This window comes from Petromyzon marinus (genome assembly GCF_048934315.1).
Source record: "Petromyzon marinus isolate PM22_M1 ecotype Great Lakes invasive population chromosome 70 unlocalized genomic scaffold, UKy_Petmar_22M1.pri1.0 chr70_unloc.1, whole genome shotgun sequence".
NCBI classification, from domain to species: domain Eukaryota; kingdom Metazoa; phylum Chordata; class Hyperoartia; order Petromyzontiformes; family Petromyzontidae; genus Petromyzon; species Petromyzon marinus.
The window spans coordinates 1,386,649-1,414,444 of NW_027422603.1; the positions used below are offsets into that span (position 1 = coordinate 1,386,649).

The 27,796-nt window shown below is 50.7% G+C and overlaps 1 protein-coding gene across 1 annotated transcript in view; it reads left to right on the forward strand.

Moving 5' to 3' along the window:
- The window catches only part of LOC116937733 (uncharacterized), a 123,556-nt gene extending 96,232 nt beyond the window's left edge, over positions 1–27,324 (forward strand). Inside the window, exons 11-16 of the mRNA XM_076058294.1 lie at positions 983–1,177; positions 7,673–7,839; positions 9,096–9,241; positions 20,427–20,504; positions 22,928–23,108; positions 25,430–27,324. Of these exons, the coding sequence (XP_075914409.1) occupies positions 983–1,177; positions 7,673–7,839; positions 9,096–9,241; positions 20,427–20,504; positions 22,928–23,108; positions 25,430–25,745 (1,083 nt within the window). The 3' untranslated portion in view covers positions 25,746–27,324. The remainder of the gene's footprint in view (positions 1–982; positions 1,178–7,672; positions 7,840–9,095; positions 9,242–20,426; positions 20,505–22,927; positions 23,109–25,429) is intronic.
- Positions 27,325–27,796: the final 472 nt, after the last annotated feature.

Consider the following 27,796-nt stretch of genomic DNA (forward strand, 5'->3'; position numbering starts at 1 on the left):
GCATCTACTGTGCCGTAGGGGCAATCACGTGGAATTTTGATTAACCGGAGCAACATATTTCTTCGGTTTAAGCACGTGGCTTTTAGTATACATTACCAAGAATAACGCTGTATAATTATTTTTAGATTATTAATTTGGGCTTAAGGGAAAATCCACCGGTTTTTAATGTATGTCAAAATCTCAGGTGCGCAGTTAATATGCAAATCTGATAAACCGCATGTGGATAATCCAGTCTACTGTACTGTGTTTTATTTTGTTAAGTAAAATAAATAATTGAAGGAAACATTCGTGAAAAGTTTTAAAATGTTAGTCGCCAAGCGATAGAAGACGTAGCGATGTCGGAGGAGGAAGAGAGAAAACGATGGAAGGGTGTTAAGTGACTCGCTTTAACGGCCCTTGCAACCGCCGCCTATTCCCACGAGATGTAGATTCCGCTCGCTCGACCGCATTATATATCCAACACCACGTGTTGTAGCAGGACTGACTGTTTAGGGACAGCTCCCACTGGGGGTTCCCCAAGGCTAGACGGCACAGCAATCATCGTCCCCTACTGGCAGCAGACTAACGCGCAGCGACAGTTACCACGAGGGTTACCCCTACGCTAGACCACACAGAGACAGCACCCACTGAGGGCGTCCCTAGGCTACACCACACAGAGACAGCACCCACTGGGGGAGCCCCTAGGCTACACCACACAGAGACAGCACCCACTGGGGGAGCCCCTAGGCTACACCACACAGAGACAGCACCCACTGGGGGAGCCCCTACGCTAGACCACACAGAGACAGCACCCACTGGGGGAGCCCCTAGGCTACACCACACAGAGACAGCACCCACTGGGGGAGCCCCTAGGCTACACCACACAGAGACAGCACCCACTGGGGGAGCCCCTAGGCTACACCACACAGCAGCAGAGGATGACGTTGCGGGGAACCGCTGGGGAGGCCGCCGTGTCACCTCCGCTCCTGGGGGGTGCTTACAGGCAGCGGTGGCGGCGGGCGACCGGGGGGCCTGGCGGAGCCGCCTGGCAGAGTGGGTGCCCGAGGGAGGGGTTGCGGGGGGCGGAGGGGGGGCGGGGGGGGCGGGGGCACGCCCCCCCCCCGAAGCGAGGCGCCTAATCGTGAACAAGAACGCCGGGGAGACGCTGCTGCAGAGGGCCGCACGGCTGGGATACCGCGTGAGTTACTACCACTACGACTACCACTACTACTGTTACAGCCACTACTGTTACAGCCACTACTACTACCACTACTACTGTTACAGCCACTACTGTTACAGCCACTACTGTTACAGCCACTACTACTACCACTACTACTGTTACAGCCACTACTGTTACAGCCACTACTACCACTACTACTGTTACAGCCACTACTACTACCACTACTACTGTTACAGCCACTACTGTTACAGCCACTACTGTTACAGCCACTACTACTACCACTACTACTGTTACAGCCACTACTGTTACAGCCACTACTGTTACAGCCACTACTACTACCACTACTACTGTTACAGCCACTACTGTTACAGCCACTACTACCACTACTACTGTTACAGCCACTACTGTTACAGCCACTACTGTTACAGCCACTACTACTACCACTACTACTGTTACAGCCACTACTGTTACAGCCACTACTGTTACAGCCACTACTACTACCACTACTACTGTTACAGCCACTACTGTTACAGCCACTACTGTTACAGCCACTACTACTACCACTACTACTGTTACAGCCACTACTGTTACAGCCACTACTACCACTACTACTGTTACAGCCACTACTGTTACAGCCACTAGTGTTACAGCCACTACTACTACCACTACTACTGTTACAGCCACTACTGTTACAGCCACTACTACTACCACTACTACTGTTACAGCCACTACTACTGTTACAGCCACTACTGTGACAGCCACTACTACTACCACTACTACTGTTACAGCCACTACTACTACCACTACTACTGTTACAGCCACTACTGTTACAGCCACTATTGTTACAGCCACTACTACTACCACTACTACTGTTACAGCCACTACTGTTACAGCCACTACGACTACCACTACTACTGTTACAGCCACTACTGTTACAGCCACTACTGTTACAGCCAATACGACTACCACTACTACTGTTACAGCCACTACTGTTACAGCCACTACTGTTACAGCCACTACTACTACCACTACTACTGTTACAGCCACTACTACTACCACTACTACTGTTACAGCCACTACGACCACCACTACTACTGTTACAGCCACTACGACCACCACTACTACTGTTACAGCTACTACTGTTACAGCCACTACTGTTACAGCCACTACTACTGTTACAGCCACTACTACTACCACTACTACTGTTACAGCCACTACTGTTACAGCTACTACTGTTACAGCCACTACTACTACCACTACTACTGTTACAGCCACTACTGTTACAGCCACTACTACTACCACTACGACTGTTACAGCCACTACTGTTACAGCCACTACTACTACCACTACTACTGTTACAGCCACTACTACTACCACTACTACTGTTACAGCCACTACTGTTACAGCGACTACTGTTACAGCCACTACTACTACCACTACTACTGTTACAGCCACTACTGTTACAGCCACTACTACCACTACTACTGTTACAGCCACTACTGTTACAGCCACTACTGTTACAGCCACTACTACTACCACTACTACTGTTACAGCCACTACTGTTACAGCCACTACTGTTACAGCCACTACTTCTACCACTACTACTGTTACAGCCACTACTGTTACAGCCACTACTGTTACAGCCACTACTACTACCACTACTACTGTTACAGCCACTACTGTTACAGCCACTACTACCACTACTACTGTTACAGCCACTACTGTTACAGCCACTAGTGTTACAGCCACTACTACTACCACTACTACTGTTACAGCCACTACTGTTACAGCCACTACTGTTACAGCCACTACTACTACCACTACTACTGTTACAGCCACTACTACTGTTACAGCCACTACTGTTACAGCCACTACTACTACCACTACTACTGTTACAGCCACTACTACTACCACTACTACTGTTACAGCCACTACTGTTACAGCCACTATTGTTACAGCCACTACTACTACCACTACTACTGTTACAGCCACTACTGTTACAGCCACTACGACTACCACTACTACTGTTACAGCCACTACTGTTACAGCCACTACTGTTACAGCTACTACGACTACCACTACTACTGTTACAGCCACTACTGTTACAGCCACTACTGTTACAGCCACTACGACCACCACTACTACTGTTACAGCTACTACTGTTACAGCCACTACTGTTACAGCCACTACTACTACCACTACTACTGTTACAGCCACTACTGTTACAGCCACTATTGTTACAGCCACTACTACTACCACTACTACTGTTACAGCCACTACTGTTACAGCCACTACGACTACCACTACTACTGTTACAGCCACTACTGTTACAGCCACTACTGTTACAGCCACTACGACTACCACTACTACTGTTACAGCCACTACTGTTACAGCCACTACTGTTACAGCCACTACTACTACCACTACTACTGTTACAGCCACTACTACTACCACTACTACTGTTACAGCCACTACGACCACCACTACTACTGTTACAGCCACTACGACCACCACTACTACTGTTACAGCTACTACTGTTACAGCCACTACTGTTACAGCCACTACTACTGTTACAGCCACTACTACTACCACTACTACTGTTACAGCGACTACTGTTACAGCTACTACTGTTACAGCCACTACTACTACCACTACTACTGTTACAGCCACTACTGTTACAGCCACTACTACTACCACTACGACTGTTATAGCCACTACTGTTACAGCCACTACTACTACCACTACTACTGTTACAGCCACTACTACTACCACTACTACTGTTACAGCCACTACTGTTACAGCCACTACTGTTACAGCCACTACTACTACCACTACTACTGTTACAGCCACTACTGTTACAGCCACCACTACCACTACTACTGTTACTGCCACTACTGTTACAGCCACTACTGTTACAGCCACTACTACTACCACTACTACTGTTACAGCCACTACTGTTACAGCCAATACTGTTACAGCCACTACTACTACCACTACTACTGTTACAGCCACTACTACTACCACTACTACTGTTACAGCCACTACTGTTACAGCCACTACTGTTACAGCCACTACTACTACCACTACTACTGTTACAGCCACTACTGTTACAGCCACTACTACCACTACTACTGTTACAGCCACTACTGTTACAGCGACCACTACTGTTACAGCCACTACTGTTACAGCCACTACTACTACCACTACTATTGTTACAGCCACTACTACTGTTACAGCCACTACTGTTACAGCCACTACTACCACTACTACTGTTACAGCCACTACTACTACCACTACTACTGTTACAGCCACTACTGTTACAGCCACTACGACCACCACTACTACTGTTACAGCCACTACTACTGTTACAGCTACTACTGTTACAGCTACTACTGTTACAGCCACTACTGTTACAGCCACTACGACCACCACTACTACTGTTACAGCTACTACTGTTACAGCCACTACGACTACCACTACTACTGTTACAGCTACTACTGTTACAGCCACTACGGCCACCACTACTACTGTTACAGCCACTACTGTTACAGCCACTACGACCACCACTACTACTGTTACAGCCACTACGACCACCACTACTACTGTTACAGCCACTACTACTACCACTACTACTGTTACAGCCACTACTGTTACAGCCACTACGACTACCACTACTACTGTTACAGCTACTACTGTTACAGCCACTACTACTACCACTACTACTGTTACAGCCACTACTGTTACAGCCACTACTACTACCACTACTACTGTTACAGCCACTACTGTTACAGCCACTACGACCACCACTACTACTGTTACAGCCACTACTGTTACAGCCACTACGACTACCACTACTACTGTTACAGCCACTACTACTACCACTACTACTGTTACAGCGACTGCTGTTACAGCCACTACGACCACCACTACTACTGTTACAGCCACTACTGTTACAGCCACTACTACTACCACTACTACTGTTACAGCCACTACTGTTACAGCCACTACGACTACCACTACTACTGTTACAGCCAGTACGACTACCACTACTACTGTTACAGCTACTACTGTTACAGCCACTACTGTTACAGCCACTACTACTACCGCTACTACTGTTACAGCTACTACTGTTACAGCCACTACGACTACCACTACTACTGTTACAGCCACTACTGTTACAGCCACTACGACCACCACTACTACTGTTACAGCCACTACTGTTACAGCCACTACGACCACCACTACTACTGTTACAGCCACTACTGTTACAGCCACTACGACTACCACTACTACTGTTACAGCCACTACTGTTACAGCCACTACTGTTACAGCCACTACGACCACCACTACTACTGTTACAGCCACTACTGTTACAGCCACTACTGTTACAGCCACTACTACTACCACTACTACTGTTACAGCCACTACTGTTACAGCCACTACGACCACCACTACTACTATTACAGCCACTACTACTACCACCACTACTACTGTTACAGCCACTACTGTTACAGCCACTACTGTTACAGCCACTACTACTACCACTACTACTGTTACAGCTACTACTGTTACAGCCACTACGACCACCACTACTACTGTTACAGCCACTACTACTGTTACAGCCACTACTACCACTACTACTGTTACAGCTACTACTGTTACAGCTACTACTGTTACAGCCACTACTGTTACAGCCACTACGACCACCACTACTACTGTTACATCCACTACTGTTACAGCCACTACGACCACCACTACTACTGTTACAGCCACTACTGTTACAGCCACTACGACTACCACTACTACTGTTACAGCCACTACTGTTACAGCCACTACGACCACCACTACTACTGTTACAGCCGCTACTGTTACAGCCACTACGACCACCACTACTACTGTTACAGCCACTACTGTTACAGCCACTACGACCACCACTACTACTGTTACAGCCACTACTGTTACAGCCACTACTGTTACAGCCACTACTACTACCACTACTACTGTTACAGCCACTACTGTTACAGCCACTACGACCACCACTTCTACTGTTACAGCCACTACTGTTACAGCCACTACGACCACCACTACTACTGTTACAGCCACTACTGTTACAGCCACTACGACCACCACTACTACTGTTACAGCCGCTACTGTTACAGCCACTACGACCACCACTACTACTGTTACAGCCACTACTGTTACAGCCACTACGACCACCACTACTACTGTTACAGCCACTACTGTTACAGCCACTACTGTTACAGCCACTACTACTACCACTACTACTGTTACAGCCACTACGACCACCACTACTACTGTTACAGCCACTACTGTTACAGCCACTACTGTTACAGCCACTACTACTACCACTACTACTGTTACAGCTACTACTGTTACAGCCACTACGACCACCACTACTACTGTTACAGCCACTACTGTTACAGCCACTACGACCACCACTACTACTGTTACAGCCACTACTACTGTTACAGCCACTACTACCACTACTACTGTTACAGCTACTACTGTTACAGCTACTACTGTTACAGCCACTACTGTTACAGCCACTACGACCACCACTACTACTGTTACAGCCACTACTGTTACAGCCACTACGACCACCACTACTACTGTTACAGCCACTACTGTTACAGCCACTACGACCACCACTACTACTGTTACAGCCACTACGACTACCACTACTACTGTTACAGCCACAACTGTTACAGCCACTACTGTTACAGCCACTACTGTTACAGCCACTACGACCACCACTACTACTGTTACAGCCACTACGACTACCACTACTACTGTTACAGCCACAACTGTTACAGCCACTACTGTTACAGCCACTACTGTTACAGCCACTACGACCACCACTACTACTGTTACAGCCACTACTGTTACAGCCACTACGACCACCACTACTACTTTTACAGCCACTACTGTTACAGCCACTACTGTTACAGCCACTACTGTTACAGCCACTACTACTACCACTACTACTGTTACAGCTACTACTGTTACAGCCACTACGACCACCACTACTACTGTTACAGCCACTACTACTGTTACAGCCACTACTACTACCACTACTACTGTTACAGCCACTACTGTTACAGCCACTACTGTTACAGCCACTACTACTACCACCACTACTGTTACAGCCACTACTGTTACAGCCACTACGACCACCACTACTACTGTTACAGCCACTACGACCACCACTACTACTGTTACAGCCACTACTGTTACAACCACTACTGTTACAGCCACTACTGTTACAGCCACTACTACTACTGTTACAACCACTACTGTTACAACCACTACTGTTACAGCCACTACTACTACTGCTGCAGACACAACTACTACTGCAGCCACTACTACTACAGCCACTAGTACTATAGCCACTACTACTTTAGCCACCACAACGACCACAACTACATCCACAACTGCAACCACCACAACCACCACCCCCCGTGCCCCCCCCCCATGCCCCCCCCCCCCCACTAGGATGTGGTGCTGTACTGCGTGGACGCGGGGGTGTGCGACGTGAATCACCGTGACAACGCCGGCTACTGCGCACTGCACGAGGCCTGCGCCAGAGGCCACGTGGCCATCGCCCGCGCCCTGCTGGCTCACGGGGCAGACGTCAACTGCAGCGCTCAGGATGGCACGCGGTGGGGGCAGGGGGGGGGCACAGAGGGGGGGGGGGCACAGAGGGGGGGGCACAGAGGGGGGGGGGCACAGAGGGGGGGGGCATGGAGGGGGAGGGGAATCGGGGGATACGGGGACGCAGAGACACAGAGACACGGGACACGGAGACACGGAGACACGGGACACGAGACACAGAGACACGGGACACAGAGACACGGGGACACAGAGACACGGGACACAGAGACACGGGGACACAGAGACACAGAGATACGGAGACACAGAGACACGGGGACACAGAGACACGGGGACACAGAGACACGGGACACAGAGACACGAGACACAGAGACACGGGGACACAGAGACACGGGGACACAGACACGGGGACACAGAGACACGGGACACAGAGACACGGGGACACAGAGACACGGAGACACAGAGACACAGAGACACGAGACACAGAGACACGGAGATACTGGGACACAGAGACACGGGATACGGAGACACGAGACACATACATGGGGAGATGTGGGGATGCACGGGGAGTTGATTGAGAGGGGGAAGGGGGTGGTGGAGGGGGAGAGGGGGTGGGAAGGTTGAAGTGAGGGTGGAGGAAGATGAGGAGTAAGTTGAGGAGTGGTAGGAGGATGGAGAGGAGGGGGTCAGTGGAGAGGGGGGGGAGGAGGAGGTTGGGGACGGGGTGGAGGAGGAGGGGGTGGAGGTTGAGAGGGGGGGGAAGAGGTCGGGGACGAGGTGGAGGAGGAGGGGGTGGAGGCTGAGAGGAGAGGAGGAGGTTGGGGACGAGGTGGAGGAGGAGGGGGTGGAGGTTGAGAGGGGAGGAGGAGGTTGGGGACGAGGTGGAGGAGGAGGGGGTGGAGGCTGAGAGGAGAGGAGGAGGTTGGGGACGAGGTGGAGGAGGAGGGGGTGGAGGTTGAGAGGGGAGGAGGAGGTTGGGGACGGGGTGGAGGAGGAGGGGGTGGAGGTTAAGAGGGGGGGGAGGAGGTTGGGGACGGGGTGGAGGAGGAGGGGGTGGAGGTTGAGAGGGGAGGAGGAGGTTGGGGACGAGGTGGAGGAGGAGGGGGTGGAGGCTGAGAGGAGAGGAGGAGGTTGGGGACGAGGTGGAGGAGGAGGGGGTGGAGGTTGAGAGGGGAGGAGGAGGTTGGGGACGAGGTGGAGGAGGAGGGGGTGGAGGTTGAGAGGGGGGGAGGAGGTTGGGGAGGGGGTGGAGGTTTGACGCGATCCCCGTACCCCCCCCCACACCACCCCCCGCCCGCCCCCCCAGGCCGATCCACGACGCGGTGGAGAGCGACCGTCTGGAGCTGCTCCGCCTGCTGCTGGCGTGTGGCGCAGACCCGGCCCTGCAGCCCTACTCAGGGCGCGCCCTCAGCACCATGGTGCACAGTGTTAGCATGGGGGCATTCCTACGTGGTGAGTGGGGCACCGTGCTCACCACACTCTCACCACACACTCACCACACACACTCACCACACACTCACCATATACTCAGCACACACACTCAGCACACACACTCAGCACACACACTCACCACACACTCACCACACACACTCAGCACACACACTCACCACACACTCACCATACACTCACCACACACACTCAGCACACACACTCAGCACACACACTCACCAATCACTCACCACACACACTCACCAATCACTCACCACTCACTCACCACACACACTCACCACACACTCACCACACACTCACCACACACTCACCACACACTCAGCACACACACTCACCAATCACTCACCACACACACTCACCACACACTCACCACACACTCACCACTCACTCACCACTCACTCACCACACACTCACCACACACTCACCACACACACTCACCAATCACTCACCACACACACTCACCACACACACTCACCAATCACTCACCACACACACTCACCACACACACTCACCAATCACTCACCACACACACTCACCACACACTCACCAATCACTCACCGCTTTCAGCACCATGGTGCACAGTGTTAGCATGGGGGCATTCCTACGTGGTGAGTCGGGCACCGTGCTCACCACACACTCACCACACACACTCACCACACACTCACCACACACTCACCACACACACTCACCAATCACTCACCACACACACTCACCAATCACTCACCACACACTCACCACACACACTCACCACACTCTCACTACAATCACTCACCACACACTTCACCACACTCAGCACACAGTCACCATACTCACCGCACACTCACTACTCTCACCATACACTCACTCACTACACACACACTCTCCACACTCAGCACACACTCACCACACACTCACCACACACTCACCACACACTCTCCATGCTTACCACACACTCACTCACCACACACATTCACCGTACTCGGCACACACACTCAGCACACACTCAGCATACACTTACTTGCCACACTCAGTACACACTCTTAGCAAACATACGCACCGTTCACCACACACTCACCACTCACACATCTGCCGAAACCCACTCTAAGTCTGTTTAGGCTCTGCCATGTGAGCCGTTTGGAGTTGGAGCGAGACACGAACTCCTCACTGTGGGTGATTCCTCACCGGCTTTATTAAGCAGTGTTGTCATTTGATTTGTCCCATCCCTTTTGCCAGTGGGAAGTTCTAGCAGATTCCGGTAATGTGGTCAGTGGCGCACAAGAAGCTGTTTCACGATGACAGCAGATGACGGATGTCCCACTGTACGACTTGTTGGTCGTGGTCACGTGCTACCCTCTTCCTGATGTTAGGGGGCGCTATAAGTGCAATGTAGGCAGGGAACAGGGGTGGCTCTCAGGCACTGTTACAATTCTGCACGTGTCATTTAGGGCAGTGTCGACATGTTTGCTGTGGGTTGAGTGTCCCCGGGTAGAGCATGCACATTCAGCCACAGAGAAACAACGTGCAAAGGCAAACGGTGCGTAGAGTGGATGGATGTGCTCCCCACTTTTAATTTGGAGTTTTCGCAGAATGTTGTTTCGTATGTTTAACACGTAGGCATTCGCGACCAATATCATCTATAATATAGGTTTTATGGGTCAGATCGCATAAATATACAAATGTGTCGTTATACCCACCACCACCCGACACAGCCAATTAGTATGGTTTGTCACGTAAACAGAACATGCCAATTCGTTACTAGTGTAGTGACTAACTCGGAGAAAGTAAGACTTGGAGGCGCTTGGGATAACACACAACACCCTACGTGGGTGCACACTTTATTATTATTAAGTCTGCCTATTGTCGGCGGCACTACTTAGTTAAAGTAGTCGGCGGGCTGTCTGACTGGCAGCGCGCCGGGATCATGAAGACGACGAGGAGATGGTGACGACGACGGACTTGAGCAGCACGACGGGGATCCCGCTTCCAGCAACAGCCCCGAGGTCCCCCACAGTGGCCCCTCTTATCTTATACTCCCAGCGCGGTCTCGCTCCTCCCCAGGCACATCTCCTTTCTGGAACCTTCTAGCGGGATCCCGAGGCTTCCCGATGGGGCCCCCCTCTGTGACCTTCCCTAGGATTTCGCTTTTAATGCTTTCGTGACTGCAATGATTCATCTTCTTTGGTTCTTTCGGTAAAGTCACCACGTAGAATGAGAATAAAATAATAAATTGATAAAATAAAATAACACAATAATATTCTCACGACGTTTCGGCCACAACACAAGTGGCCTTCATCAGGTGAAGGGACCTCCAGCGCTGTCCTACCAGACAGTCTCGTCCCTTCACCTGATGAAGGCCGCTTGTGTTGTGGCCGAAACGTCGTGAGAATATTATTGTGTTATTTTATTTTATCAATTTATTATTTTATTCTCATTCCACGTGACTTTACCGAAAGAACCAAAGAAGACTTCCCTAGGATGTCCCCCTCTCGTGTCTATCGTCGCCTGCTGACGTCAGGACTGCTGTACACCGCAGATACCCTTTTTCGCCAGCAAGCCAGCGCTATGCCACTACAGGAGTACAGCACTAACTGGTGTGTTGGAGAGCAAATCCACAACATTTTCCATCTGAGGATGACGTTAGGCCAGTAATTAGAACTAGCTTCATTAGGCGGCAGCCAGATTTTGGAGAAATCCTCCTGTTTCGTTCCCTAAATAGAGTGATGGATGTGATGACATCACTTGTGAGCCCTTCACGTGCGAAGGGGGGATTAATGAATGCATCTAAATTATAATGGGTATCCATTGCCAGTTGGTAATCAACATTTCAGTTTCAGTTTTCAGTTTCATTTATTTGGTTTAGCCCTGTGAGCCATTCGACTCTTGAATCGGGTGTAACCGCAACAAACAAAAAACTAAAACATGAACAAGAAAAACATCTTAAAGTGACTATGCGCAAACAGAAAAATCCAGGAAAAAACTGCAAAGTCTTCCAGAAAAAAAGCACCGTACACCAACGCTGTGCAAAAATCCCAGTGGGATGCAAGTCAAACAACAACAACAACCACAAGACAGCTTAGATTAAAGCCATCAGTCTAACTCCGTACTACAACAAACAAACATGGCCAAACCAAAAAAGTTTTCGAAATCACCAAAATAAAGCCATAATTGCAATGTAACAGTGATCATATGAACTGTGACCGAAATTTCACAATGAACGACATAAACAACATGTACCACCAAACCCTGCAGCCACAGCTGGCTGCATGAGTCACTCCACAACAGCAGGAACATCAGTAGGAGTATCAACATTTTCAAATGCACCTTTAAAGATCAGCACACTAAATCAAAACACAAGATCATACGTTGCAGCGGTCATCCAGAACGGAAACATTTGATTTTAGGCCACTGAATAGCAGTGGCAGCTAGAGCAGTTTTGAGTGAAGATCTCATAGGTAGTGATTCAAGTTGCAGTTTATTGGCAACAATATGCATGTACATTATGCATGCACATTGTTGTTGTACCTCCTGTCATTTGTGTGCAATAAAATAGCAGTACCTGTAATTTTCTGTGTGAAGGTAATCCCCATTGACATATGGTGACCTGTATAGGCATGCATTTAAACAATGTATTATTTGACGATTCGCTTCCAAGCAGCACCAAGCCTGTAGTTATTCAAACGGAGAATAATTATTTATAGTTCTCTCAATTTCGATAGATTCTCTCATTAGTTTTGTCCAGTAGTAACTAGTTCCGCACATAACTTCAACATTATTAAAATAAATTGAGTGTCCTTGTTCGCACGCATGTTCTGCCACTGCCGACAGTTGTATTTGGGAGTATTTAATATTCCTTTGGTGTTCTTTTAGTCTCGGGCTGATCATTCGTCCTGTCTGCCCAACATAGAATTTGCCACAAGTGCAATTAATCCGGTACACACCCTCCCTTGATTTGTGTGTTGACCTTGGCTTTGATATTTAAACTGTGCTTTTTATAGCTGAGTATACGATCTAGTGTTACCCAGAGGTACACTGGATGACTCTGGTGTTCAAGTTTCTGGTCTCCCCCGGTGGCAATTAGGTGTCGCTCTGCACCCCAGTTCATCAGGTGGAAAGCACAGATTTAGTTTTTACTCGGGTTGGTTTTGAAATGATTATTTAGATAGTATCTTGACATCTCATCGAGTGCCCTCTCCAGGATCTTCTCTGTGTTCTCAAAATGTCTCTGCTCTGTGGTGATACAGAGGTCATCAGCTTAGATGAACTGCTGATATTCAGGAAGTGGCTGATTGTTGGTATAGATATTGAATAAAGGTGGGGCGAGCACACTGTCTTGTGGTAAGTCATTGCTTTGAGAATGCCATCTACTTTTCTACCCGTTTAGTTCCACGTAGAAGCGAAGAGGTGGCGGGTAGTTTGTGATAAACTACCTCAGGGTGTGACGACCCTCCCTTACGCGAGTCTCAGGCACAGCTGGCCCGGCTGTCAGTACCTGGTCAGGGCCCCTCCCAGGGTTACGCGGTTTTCTCACTGCCTTGTGAGTGTCTCGGGAGAGTCAATGGCTAAGGGAGTGAACCCCGACAGAAAATCAGGAGTGGAGCCCCTCAGGCGGTTTTGTGATGCACTGCGACACATTCCCGGCAGCCCCTGTAGCCAAACTGGTACCAAACGTCGAGCTACGCACTCCTTTGGACATCACCAGCAAGGCCGAGGGAGGGGATCCTGACGCACGAGCAACCCAGGATTTCCAGAATAACCTGCCCGGGCTTTGTGCCAATAAGAGGTGCAAAAATGGGAAGAGGACACTCCTCGGCCACCTAATCGTGGCCAAGAAACCCGGATGGCAGCAGTCACACATTTTAGATTGGCGTAAAAAATAGGCGCCATGGGTTGCCATCGTCGGTGGGAGGGGTCATTGCACCCCAATGGATAGCTACCGCCCGCCTCAAGCTGGGCAGCCCCCGGCCAATGAGGTGCTTTCCCGCCACGGCTCACCTGCTCCAATGGGTGCTTGGAGCTTATGGTTCATCACCAGATAAGTGGGCTGCAAAAAGCTGGAATGTACGTACAATGTGTTCTGGACTCTCCAAAGATCTATTGCAGATTGAGGACATCCGCAAGACTGCAGTTATCGACAGGGAGTTGGCGAGACTCCATGTCGATATTGCAGCACTGCAGGAGACCTGGCTTGCTGGCAGTGGCTCACTACGAGAGAGTGACTACACTTTCTACTGGCAAGGAAAACAGCAGAACGAACCAAGGCAACACGGTGTTGGGTTCGCCGTCAAAAGCACACTCCTTGGCATGATAGAACCACCGACTGCAGGCTCTGAGCGGATTCTACTCATGAGATTGCTCACTGCTTCTGGCCATGTAAACATCCTGAGTGTCTACGCCTCAACACTCGACTCACCTCCGGAGATTCATGACCAGTTCTATGAAGAGCTTCACAATATTATTCGCAAATTCCCCAGCTCTGAGCACATGTTTCTGTTGGGAGACTTCAATGCAAGGGTTGGGGCTGCCATGATGCATGGCCTGCATGCCTTGGCTATCATGGCATTGGAAAGATGAATGCCAGTGGCCAAAGACTACTGGAGCTTTGTTCATACCACAATCTCTGTATAACAAACTCATTCTTTCTCACAAAACCTTTCCATAAAGTATCATGGAGACATCCAAGGTCTCTTAATTGGCACCAACTGGACCTCGTCATCACCCGACGAGCCCTCCTCAACTCGGTACTCATCACACGCAGCTACCACAGTGCAGTCTGTGACACCGATCACTCGCTGGTATCCAGCAAGGTCAGACTACGCCCCAGAAAGATACACGGATTCAAACAAAAGCGCTACCTACGCATCAACTCTGCCAAGACATCCCTCCCAGAGCTCACTCAATTATTCCAACACAGCCTTGAGCAGTCCCTACACGACACACCAGATGGAAGCGTGGAGACAAAGTGGGCATACATCAGAGACGCCATCTTTAATGCAGCCATCAATACCTTCGTCAAGCAGACAAGGCGGAACACAGACTGGTTTGAGGAACACCTGGCTATATTGGAACCCATCCTCCAAGCCAAACGTATCGCGCTCCGGAAGTACAAGCAAGTCCCAAGTACAGGATCGTCAAGGACTCTGAAAGCTGCTCGCAGTGCAGCTCAAACGACCGCCAGACGCTGCGCCAACAACTACTGGGTGAACCTCAGAAGTAGGATCCAACTCGCCTGTGACACTGGCAATATCTGTGCCATGTATGAAGGTATCAAGACAGCCTTTGGTCCAAACATCAGGAGGACTGCCCCCCTTAAATCCAGCACAGGGGCCATCATCACTGATAAACAATAGCAAATTTCCAGGTGGGTAGAACACTACTCAGAGCTCTACTCACGAGACAATGGTGTGTCAGAAGCTGCTCTTGCTGCTGTAAAGCCCCTACCAACGATACACGAACTGGACAATGTTCCAACCTTGAAGGAACTTGACAACGCCATCAATTCACTAGCCAGCGGCAAGTCACCGGGACAGGACGGCATCACACCTGAGGTACTGAAATGTGCAAAACCCGCCGTCCTCACAAAACTCCATGAACTTCTCTGCCAGTGCTGGGAAGAAGGAGCAGTGCCTCAAGACAATGAGAGACTCCACAACATCATCACCCGATATAAAAAACAAGGGTGACCGTGGGGACTGCAATAACTACCGTGGCATCTCCCTGCTGAGCATTGTGGGGAAAACCATTGCCCGTGTGGTCCTCAGCAGGTTACAGATACTAGCTGAGAGGATGTATCCTGAGGCTCAGTGTGGCTTCAGAGCAGGAAGGTCTACAATTGACATGCTCTTCTCCTTGCGTAAGCTATAGGAGAAATGTCGAAAGCCTTTGACCTCATCAGTAGGGGAGGCCTCTTCAAACTCCTCAAAGTGATCGGCTGTTCACCGAAGCTGCTGGCAGTCATCTCCTCTTTCCATGACAACATGAAAGGAACAACACAGCACAGCGGCACCACCTCAGAGGAATTTCCCATACTCAGCGGTGTAAAGCAGGCGGGGTGCGTGCTTGCCCCAACACTGTTTGGCATCTTTTTCTCATTTATGCTCACACATGCCTTTGGGACAGCAGAAGAGGGGGGTCTTTCTTCATACAAGATCTGCTGGCAAACTCTTCAACCTTGACCGTCTCAGATCCAAAACCAAAGTCCGCAAAGTCCTCATCAGAGAACTCCTATTTGCTGACGATGCTGCGCTGACAGCTCACACAGAACAAGGTTTGCAGACACTCATCGACCACCTTGCCAATGCCTGCAACAACTTTGGCCTGACAATCAGTCTAAAAAAGGCCAATGTCATGGGCCAGGATGTCAGAGACACCCCTTCCATAAACATTGACAGCTACACCCTGGAAGTCGTTCAGGACTTCACCTACTTGGGTCCTACCATCACCTACAATTTGTCTCTTGTCACAGAGATTGACAAGCGCATTGGGAAGGCGTCTACAGTTATGTTCAGATTGACTAAAAGAGTGTGGGAGAACAAATCCCTAACGCTCAACACCAAAGTACAAGTGAATCGGGCCTGCGTCCTTAGCACCCTCCTCTATGGGTCCGAGTCCTGGACAACATATGCCCATCAAGAACATCGACTACACATTCCACCTCCGATGTCTCAGGCGCATCCTCGATATCAGATGGCAAGATCGCATTCCCAACACCTCTGTTCTCAACTTGGCCAACATTCCCAGCATGTATTCTCTACTCAGTCATAGGCGCCCGAGATGGCTTGGACACGTGCGCCGCATGCAGGATGGCAGAATACCCAAGGATGTCTTGTACGGCGAGCTGGCATCAGGCACACGGGCCACTGGTCGCCCGGTCCTGCGCTTCAAAGATGTCTGTAAACGGGACGTGAAGAGCTGCGACATCAACCCAAATGACTGGGAGAAAACTGCCGGCGACCGACTCAGCTGGGTCCAGCAGGCTGTGAAGACAGGCCTCAGTAGAGGTGAGGAGAAAAGACGCAACGCTTGGCAGACCAAGAGGGAGCGACGTAAAGAAAAAGCATCAAACATCTCTGGAGCTGCCACCGCATTCACTTGCAATTGCTGTGGCAAGGATTGTCACTCAAGGATTGGCCTACTAAGTCATTCTAGGCGCTGCAAAACCTACAGCTGATCTCGTAAGGCACAAAAAGAATTGTCTCTCGAGGCACAAAGGCCTATGATGATGAGAAGCGTCTGTTCTCTAGGAGGCTTCGAACGGTCTGGCAAAGGTCTAGGTCGCCAGTCATGAGGTGTAGTTTGTAGATCAAGATGCGGTGTTGAACAGTGTCACATGCAGCAGATAGATCAACAAACGCTGCGCCAGTGATAATTTTCTGTTGGTAGCCATCTTCGACATGCTGTGTGAGGTTTAGTAGTTAGCCTGCATCAGTTCGGCCAGGTCTGAAGCCCGCTTGGTCTCGTATGAGTTTGAGATCTACCAGGGGTGAAATTTGTTGGAGGATAAGATGTTCGAAGAGTTTGTAAATTATGCTAAGGAGGGAGATGGGTCTGTATCTTTTTAGTGACGAAAGGTTTTTCCCTGGTGGGCAGAGCTATGACTCTTGACTTCCTCCACTCTGTTTACTCGTCATACATGCGTTGAATAGGTCAAGGAGCCATTACTTTGCAGTGGGTCTTCGATGTTGTATCATCTTAACCTGTATGTCATCTACTCCTGCTGCCTTCCCTTGTTTAAGTAGGCCTATGCCGGCTGTCAGATCCCCCGTAGTAAATGGGCAGGTTTAGTCTTTGGGTGGTTGGTTGTCAGGCGGTATAATAGAGCGATGGTGTTCTCCGGTGTTGCTTCCCATTGTTGAGCAGTTGTTGTGCCACCTGGTTTAGCAGTAAAGTTTGCCACTGCTGGAGGTGTAATATTGTCACCTCCTAGTCTCCGTATGGTCGCCCAAGCGACCATCGTGGTGGACACTGACAGGTTAGTGTCCACCACGATCACCACTCTCCAGGCACTGTGTCGCTCTAATCCTTTGTTGTCTCTTAGGTTTTCTCCAAACCTAATAGTGGATTCTGATAAGGGATCGAGATGGTCTTCTTTCTCATAGAGAGCGTACAGCTCAGATTTTGTGCTTGACATGCCTGGGATGTATCTTGTCTGGCAGCCCTCATGACATCATTGTAGTTCTCATGGGTGGGAGTGATGTCCCTGATTGATTTCTCCACTGCCTCTCTGAAGGCTTTCCAATTGGCTTTTTTCAGGTTGAATCATCTTTGGAATGGGGTGTTTTGCACTGTTTTTGTTGACCCTCGTTTGCTGCTTATAGGGCAGTGTTGGGTGTTAGGCATGGGTTCTAGTACTCACTGGCTGAGCCAGTGGGGGGGGGGGGGTGGCATGTGCCCCCCCAGTGATCCGATCGAAATCCATAATTTTGATCGTATCATTGGGGTTTAGTAATAAATTGGCATTTTGCGACCCCCACTGCCTCTGTGTAGCATATTATCACGTACCAGGGACTCCATGAAATGATAGGACAATAGTCTGAGTCCATAATTGGCAATAAGTAACGGCAAAGCAGTTATAAGTGACTCACAGAATTGTGCGCAGTTGCGTATACAGAGTCCACGAATTCCCTGAAGGCATTCACCTTCAGAGAGCGCGATGCCGATCACACAACGCGGTTCGAATTCGACCCTCGATCGATGGCTGCGCCATCGCCGCACACGCGTCGAATAAAAAGCAAGGGACAACTCCTACACTTACTAATAACAACTCATATTCTTAGTTCTTTCGGTAAAGTCACGTTTAAGGGAAACAACAAAATAATAAAATATATATAAAACAATAAAAATTCTCACGACGTTTCGACCATAACACAAACGGTCGTCTTCAGGTTTGTGTTATGGTCGAAACGTCGTGAGAATTTTTATTGTTTTATATATATATTATTATTTTGTTGTTTCCCTTAAACGTGACTTTACCGAAAGAACTAAGAATATGAATTACTGCAGTCACGAAAGCTTTAAATCAAAATTTAATAACAACTCTTCTATCATTTTTCATGGCTGGAGGGGTTGCCCCCCCTACCTGAAAATCCTGGCTCCGCCATTGCTAGTACTGCTTTCTGGCACATTTATGAGTTGGATCCTCTCCAGCGGAGCAGCTGATGTTGAATGACTTTGGAGGTTGTTTGGCGTCATGTGCCAGCGTCAGGTTACTGGACTCATTGTTCCACTCAGGGGGTGCTGGCATTGTTGTTGGCATCATATCCCCAAGCTGTCTGATGGGAGTTGAAGTCCACAATCACTAGGCTATACTTGCTTATACAGCCATCCTAAAAAATCTTCCACTCTAAAGTAATTGACGGTTAAATTTCGATTTAAAGCTTTCGTGACTGCAAGGATTCATCTTCTTTGGTTCTTTCGGTAAAGTCACCACGTAGAATGAGAATAAAATAATAAATTGCGTTATTTTATTTTATCAATTTGTTATTTTATTCTCATTCTACGTGACTTTACCGAAAGAACCAAAGCAGATAATTGACGGTTGTTTATACAGTGATGTTACTGCGATGTTTTTGAGGCTAAGTGTGATGGTTTCGATGTTGTTCTTGCTTGTGTTGGTTTGCACGTTCTCAATTTTCAGATCAGATCTTGCAATACTGCCTCTGTCTTATTTCAGCAACGAGTGCTTTCCCCTCAATGGTTGGGCGGGGGTTATTAGGACCTTTGCGTGTCTCCTGTAAGCAGACAATGTCATGCTCCTCTAATATAACTGCCATAATGTCAGCGTTTGCCTGTGAGTATCCTTCAATATTCATTGAGAGGACTGACAGACAGTGCCAACTGTTTTTGTCCACGCTAAGGTCTTGGGTAGACACGGTTGGTTTAAGAGTGGTTAATAGATTTGGCCTTCTGGGGAATAACCCTCCAGAAGTTACCAGGATGCACCGCGAGGAGGTATCTACTTTGCATCCCGAATAGGTGTGGAAGCGGTGGCGCAGCAATTACTGCTGCACTGTGCTACAAATCCGGCTACCCGAGTTTAAATCCTGCTCACGGCCAACACCAGTGACAGTTATCTGAACCGGTACTGGGCCTCCCCTAGGTCACCTCAGCCTCAAAGGAGTACCCGAGAGTGGTGGTTAATGGTGAGGGTGGTGGTTGGGGTGAGTGTGTGGTGAGGAGTAGTGGTGAGGAGGGTGAGTGTCGCCCCACACAGAGTACCTGCTGGATCTGCGGGGTAGAAGCCCAGACGACCCTGGACTCTTTTGGGACTTCCACGGCAGCGAAATCTTCGGTGAGTGTCAGGTAGTGAGTGTCAGAGAGTGAGTGAGTGTCAGAGAGTGGGTCAGCTCAATAGCAACAGTAGGAGGCTGCTGACTTCTGTGCGGCCCATGGGCTTGTAATTACCAACACACCGTTCCGGCATCGCTGCAGCCACACAACATCATGGATGCACGCCGGGTCCAAGCAAAAACATTTGCTGGACTACATAGTGACGGACCAGTGGATTTGGGCCCATGTCCTTGCCACCAGAATCGACCATGGAGCTGATCTGCCCACTGACCATCAGCTTGTCATCTGTAAGACACGTCTGCCATTCTTCCACTCTGGTGGTGGGTGTCCATCTAGGGCCCCATTCTAACTCACAGTGGCCTGGTCTCAGCTAGCTGAGGATAGTTGCAAGCAGATATTTAAACATCTCTTGCAGCTGGCGTTGATATCGTCCTCCCCTCCTCCTGATGTTAAGGGGAAATGGGTGAGGTTCAAGACTGTCTGCAGGCTTGCAGAGAATTTCTATGAGGTCTTGGGGGAGGGGAATTCTCTCAGTCCAGACAACATCATGGGGAAAAAAGGGGACAACCCTACTGGGACTGCCATGCTTCAAATATTGGCAAAAGTAGCCACCCCTTCTGAGTGGTTGGCTGAGGTGCCATCTGTGGAGGAAGTGCGAGGTGAGATCTGGAGACCAGGAAAAGCGCCAGGCAGAGACGATCTCCCAAGCGAAATGCTGAGGGAGGGTGGCGTCTGTGTGCTGACTGTCCTACATGACATCACAACTGTCTGGACCACAGGATGGGCTCCTCAGGATTTGAAGGATGTCCTGGTGGTCCTCCCTTCTCAGTGTGCCGGGAAAGGTCTTGGCAATTATTATTCAACATCGCCATATTAGGCACACTGAGGAGATGTTTGCGCAGCCCCAAAGTGGTTTCTGTCTGTCTGCTACAGCAGAGGTGTAGAAAATTACAACTGGACCGACATCTCTGCTTTATTGATCTGGTCAAGGCCTATGATACCATCAATAGGCCTGGGCTCTAGGTTGTTTGTGCTTTCGGAGTCCCTGACTCTCAGCTCACAATCATTAAGGGCCTTCATGATGGTGGGCAGGCCCGGGTAAAGCTACGGAGCTGGGAGTCGGAGCCATTTCCTGGTCACCTTGGGGTGCGACAGGAATGTCCTCTGGCTCCCACATTATTTTACATATTTTTTGACCACGTAGTTCAAGAAGCCTTTCATGGCTATACCGGAGGCATCCCTATTCGGTACAGATATAATGGGAGGCTGATAGATGCCTGGTTGCGGACAAGGGATGGCTCCCTATTAGTCAACCATGTTACGTATAGTGATGGTCTGGTGATTCCTGCTCACTCAAGAGGAGGAGTCGGAGGCGCTGCTGCTGAAACTGGAGTGTGCCACTAAGAGGTGGAGCCTTACAATCAGCCCCACCAAAACTAAGTCCCTGCCGGGGTATTTTGTGCCATCAAACACTCCACCCCCTCTGCTCCCCATTGGTGATGGGGCAGTTGCGGAGAGAGTGGAGAGTTTTCCATACCTGGGCAGTGTGCTTATGACCGGCTCCAGTTTGACAGCAGAGAGGTCCCACTCCGAATTAATTGAGCGGCATTATCTTTTCATCGGTTGCGTAACGCTCTGTGGAAGCTACCTGGTCTGTCGCTCCAAACGTAGCTTCTGGTCTGCTCGGCCACAGTCATGCCCTCCCTTTTCTATGCTTGCGAAACGTGGACCCTCTAATGGAACATCTTCGCTGATTAGAAACATTCAGGCTGGCCTGCCTACAGTTTGTCCTTGGTTTAACCAGGCTTGATTGTGTGAGGGGCTCACAAATCATTGAAAGATCTGGACAAAGTCCCACCGGTGACCTTTTCTGGCAGGCAAGGGTCATATAGCCCGCATGCCCCGCCACCAATTGCCCAAAACAGCTTTTGTTCAGCTGAATAGAGTGGGATAAACGGGCATGACATGGGCTGTAGAAGAGATAGACTGATGCGGTATAGGATGATGTGGAGCTGTTACCAGTTTTGCTAAGATCGGCCTCTATAGAGGAGGCTTGTAAAGGACGCTACTGGGCAGTTGGAGGCAGTCGTCCTCCAACAACAACAGAGGACAAAGGAGTGATGCTCACAACAAAAAGCGGAGCACCAGGCAGCTAAAATGCAGTCAGCACAGTAGGGGGTACAGGTGGTGCATCTGCCAGTCATCTCAGTCAGCCAACCCATGGCACCTGGGTCTGTCCCATAACCTCTTGTTAGCGAGGCTTCCACACTTCACGTGGCCTCAAAATGCACCTGGCCTGGCACAGGCACCGTGGTGACGTCACCGTCACTTAGTGGTGAATGGTGCGTCTACTATGTGTGTGTACTATGTGCGTACTATGTGTGTGTATACTGTGTGTGTACTGTGTTTATGTGTGCTGTGCAGAAGAGGTCGAGGAGCAATGCGGCTATGCGGTTTTGGCCGCCCCTCCGGGTCCCGGGGCGGGTGGGGGAGGGGCCCCCGTGGGCCCTGGAGACGGAGGCGGCGACGAGGGCGGAGTGCTCTTTGAGTTCTCATCGGAGCCCCAACTCCCGGCACACCACGTCCAGATCTCCCTCTCGCAGGGGTCAGCCACAACTACCACACAACCACATAACCACACAGTCACACAACCACACAACCATACAGTAATACAACCGCATAATTACAACACACAACCACAACACAATCACAACCACACAACCCCTTCTCCCGGCACACCACGTCCAAACCTCCCTCTCACAGGGGTCAGCCACAACCACCACACAAGCACACAACCACATAACCACACAACCATACAATCACACAACCACGTAACCATACAGTAACACAACCACACAATCAGAACCACACAACCAAAACATCATAACCCACATGCTCACAAACACACAACCTCAGCTACCAGCACACCACGTCAAGATCTCCCTCTCACAAGATCATCAGCATACGTAATATGGTTGACCAATAGGGAGCCATCCATCGACCGCTCCCTTAAATTGATGAACCTCCCATTGCATCTGTACCAGATGAGCATTGCACCGGTACAGCTATGGAAGGATTCTCAACTACGTGGGCAATGATGATGTTATATAATGTGGGAGCCAGAGGACATCCCTGTCGCACTGCAAGGTGAACAGGGAACAGCTCTGACTCCTGGCCACGTAGCTTTACCTGGGCCTGCCCACCATCTTGAAGGTCCTTAATGATCGTGAGCAGAGTCAGGGACTCCGAAAGCACGAAAGGCAACCCAGAGCCCAGGCCTATTCATGGTATCATAGGCCTTAACCAGGTAAAAAAAAGCAGAGATGTAGGTCCTGTTGAGATTCCCTACATCTCTTCTGTAGCAGATGGACAGAAAATATGGCATCTGTGCAGGACCGCCCTTTCCTAAAATCACACTGGGGCTCCGCAGGCCTCTCTTCAGCGTGCCTAGCAAGGCAATGTTGAATAATCCTTGCCAGGACCTTTCCTGGCACACTGAGGAGTGAGATGCCCCTGTGGTTGTTACAGTCTGTGCGGTCCCCCTTCTTAAAGAGGGGGACCACCAGGGCATCCTTTCAATCCTGCGGAACCCACCCAGGGGTCCCGACTGTTATTATGATGTTTTGTAGGGCAGTCGGCACACAGACGTGACCCTCCCTCAGCAGCTTTTCCTGGTCTCTTCTTTGATGGAATTAAAGAGTGATTTGTAATTGTGGGCTACTGAGGCAGATTCCATCTCCTCAGCAACTGAGGACCACCTCTCATCTTTGCAGCACCACATGGCTCTCCGAACCTCTGAGCAAAGGCTCCGGTAAGCCTCCTCATTCTCCGATGTGGGATGATGTAGATGACGAGAGTGGGCTTGCCGCTTTTTCTCAGTCAGTCGGAACACCTCCTCCTTCAGCCAGGATCTCTGGGGAGGTCTGGACCGCATACCCAATGCAGCCATTGCAGCTGCATAAGCCAACGCTATGAACCTCACCCCCTCAGCATCAGGACGGGGGGGAGATGCCAACCCCAGCTCCAAGCAATGATTTAATTGCTGCTTGCAACGTTTATCAGCAGCGAGCTGAGACCAGGCCACTGTGGGTTTGAATGGGATCCTAAATGGACACCCACCACAGCAGTGGACGAATGGCAGGTGCATCTTACAGATGACAAGCCGATGGTCAGTGAGCAAATCAGCTCCAGGGTAGGTCCTGGTGTTAAGGACGTGGGCCCACATTCGCTGTTCCATCACTATAGATGATGTTCTTGCTTGGACCTGGTGTGCATCCATGATGCTGTGTGAATGCCCGGATGCCGAAAAAAGTGTGGTTGGTAATTACAAGGCCACAGGATGCACAGAAATCAAGACCCACTCGGGCATTCAAGTCACCCAACAGGTTCATCTTCTTTGGTTCTTTCGGTAAAGTCACGTAGAATGAGAATAAAATAATAAATTGATAAAATCAAATAACACAATAATATTCTCACGACGTTTCGGCCACAACACAAGCGGCCTTCATCAGGTGAAGGGACGAGACTGTCTGGTAGGACAGCGCTGGAGGAGGCCACTTCAGCTAGCACCTGGGACAGGTGGGCATAGAGGCATCTGACTTATCGGCCTTGCCTGCATCCCTTCACTGATGTTTAGCTTCGGTACCACCACCATTCCTCGTCTCCTGTCACCCCACAGCCGCACAGACCACACAGCCTCAGCTACACCATGTCCAGAGATCGCTCTCCCCACCGCCACCACAGTACCACGAACATGGCAATCGTAGCCCTGCTCACACCACTGTCCTCATTTCAGCTTTGTCTACCCCGTGTCTCCCCACTTTGCCTCCCCCTCGTGTCTCCCCCTGGCATCTCCTCATTCCCCCCTCCCCCCATGTCTCCCCTCCCGTGTCTCCCACCCCCCCCCCCTGTGCACCCCACCCGCAGGCCCAGGAACTGGCTGCTGCTGAGCGAGGTTCTGTCGCGGGTTCGCCTCTCTCTGGCCGCGTTCCGCGCCGCGCTGCCCGGCGCGCTCCTGGCCAGTGCCCCACGCCGACTGCTGCGGGCGCAGGCGGCCGCTTCCCAGCTGGGACCTGCGCCGGCGGGGGATGGTGGGGGTGGGGCAGCGGAGGAGGAGGAGGAGGATGGCAGGGGGGGTGACGAGGCAGGGGGGGGCGGTGCCGTGGTGCGGCTGGTGCAGCTCACGCCAGACCTCATGGAGCTGCTGGGTTCCTCCGTGGAGACACTGCCCTCCGGCTGCTGACGGTCGAAGGCCCCGGGGCCCGCGACGGGCCCCGTGACGGGGCCCGCCCCGAGGCCCGCACCGGGGAGCCGCCGTGAACTTTGATGGACCCCGCCGGGGGTCTGTGATAGTGCCCGGCCCAAGACTCGCGCCAGGGGGCCGCGGTGAACTCTGATGGACCTCGCCAGGGGGCAGGCCAGACCGCACGGGTGTTCATGGGCCCCACTGGGCCCCACCGGGGATGTGTAGCAGTGTCCCACCTGACCGAGGCCTCCACCAGCTCGCCCGTGGGTCTTGGCGGACAGCTCGGTGTGAGGAGGCCAACAGCTAGGGCGGGCTGTGTAGCACGAGGAGGAGGATGTGGGGGAGGAGGAGGAGCAGGACGAGGTGGAGAATGTGGGGAAGTAGGAGGAGGACGTGGAGGAGGAGGACATGTAGGAGGAAGAAATGTGGAGGAGGAGGAGGAGGTGGAGATGGTGGTGGAGGAGGAGGTAGCTCAGGCCACACGCCAGACCGCAGGAGGCCTCGTCGGAATCTGGGCATTGTGGGTAACGGGCATTGGGGATGAGGGCATCTCCATGGGGACCGTGGAATATTCTGTGTGTGAGCACACACACTCTCACTCACACTCATTCACACTCACTCGCACTCGCTCACAATCACTGTCACTCATTCACACTTACACACTCACATTCACTCATTTACTCACCCACACACACACTCAAACACACACTCACACACTCATTCACTGTCACTTACACACTCACTGACATTCACTCACGCTATTTATATTTTGCGACACTGAATTGTTTCACTGCGGTGGTGGCAGCGGTTGTGGCTGTGGTGGTTGGGGTGGTGGTGGTGGCGGTTGTGATGGTGGTGGTTGTTGTTGGTTGTTGTGGAGCTGGTTGTGATTGTGCTGGCAGTTGTGGTGGTGGTTGTGATGGTGGTGGTGGCGGTTGAGATGGTGCCATGGCGGTTGTAGTGGTGACGATAGCAGTTGTGGTGACGGTTGCGGTGGTGGTGGCGGAGGTTGTGGTAGTTGTGGCAGTGGTTGTGGCGGCAGTTGTGGCTGTGATAGTTGTGATGGTGGTGTATAGAATGAGAAAGTGTCGCCCCTTGTGTTGCTTTTGTATAGAGGTGGTGCACACAGGGACACGTTTGTGTGTGTACACGTGTGTGTGTGTGTACACGGGTATGTGTGTACATGTGTGTGTGTGTACCTGGGGATACAGGTACCCGTGTGTACACGTGGGCATGGCAGATGGGAGAATGTGTGCGGTCGTGTGTACACGAGGACGCAAGAATGTGTATACACATGGTGCAGGAGCACGTGTGTACACGCGGCTGAGTGTGTACACGTGGCTGTGTAGACGTGGAAATGAGGATACATTGATGTCGGTGTGTGTACACGCAGGCATGTATACATGTGACTGTGTACATGCGGCTGTGTGTACACGTGAAGCCGGGGGGGGGGGGGGGATACACGAAGATGTGTGTACTCATGCACACGCTTGTAGCACGTGCGACGTGGTACCACTCCACTGCTGGATTGACTACGATGTACAGTAAATCAGAGTTAAAAAGATTATGTTTGACACCCAACGTCTCCGCGTGCTTTTGTGGGGGACTTAGTGGCGCCTATAAGGCGGTGTGGCCAGGATCACCACGCCCAGCCGTCTTCGTCTCCCCAGTGCTGTAGTAAATGCGCACCACACAATGCGGCCAATATTAACCCGCAGAGATACATTGCCATTGTGAACCCACTGAGAGAGACACGACCATTGTGAACCCACTGAGAGAGACACGACCATTGTGAACCCAATGAGAGAGAGACACGACCATTGTGAACCCACTAACAGAGACACACGGCCATTGTGAACCCACTAAGAGAGACACGACCATTGTGAACCCACTAAGAGAGAGACACGGCCATTGTGAACCCACTGAGAGAGACACGACCAGTGTGAACCCAATGAGAGAGACACGACCATTGTGAACCCACTGAAAGAGACACGGCCATTGTGAACCCACTAAGAGAGAGACACGGCCATTGTGAACCCACTAAGAGA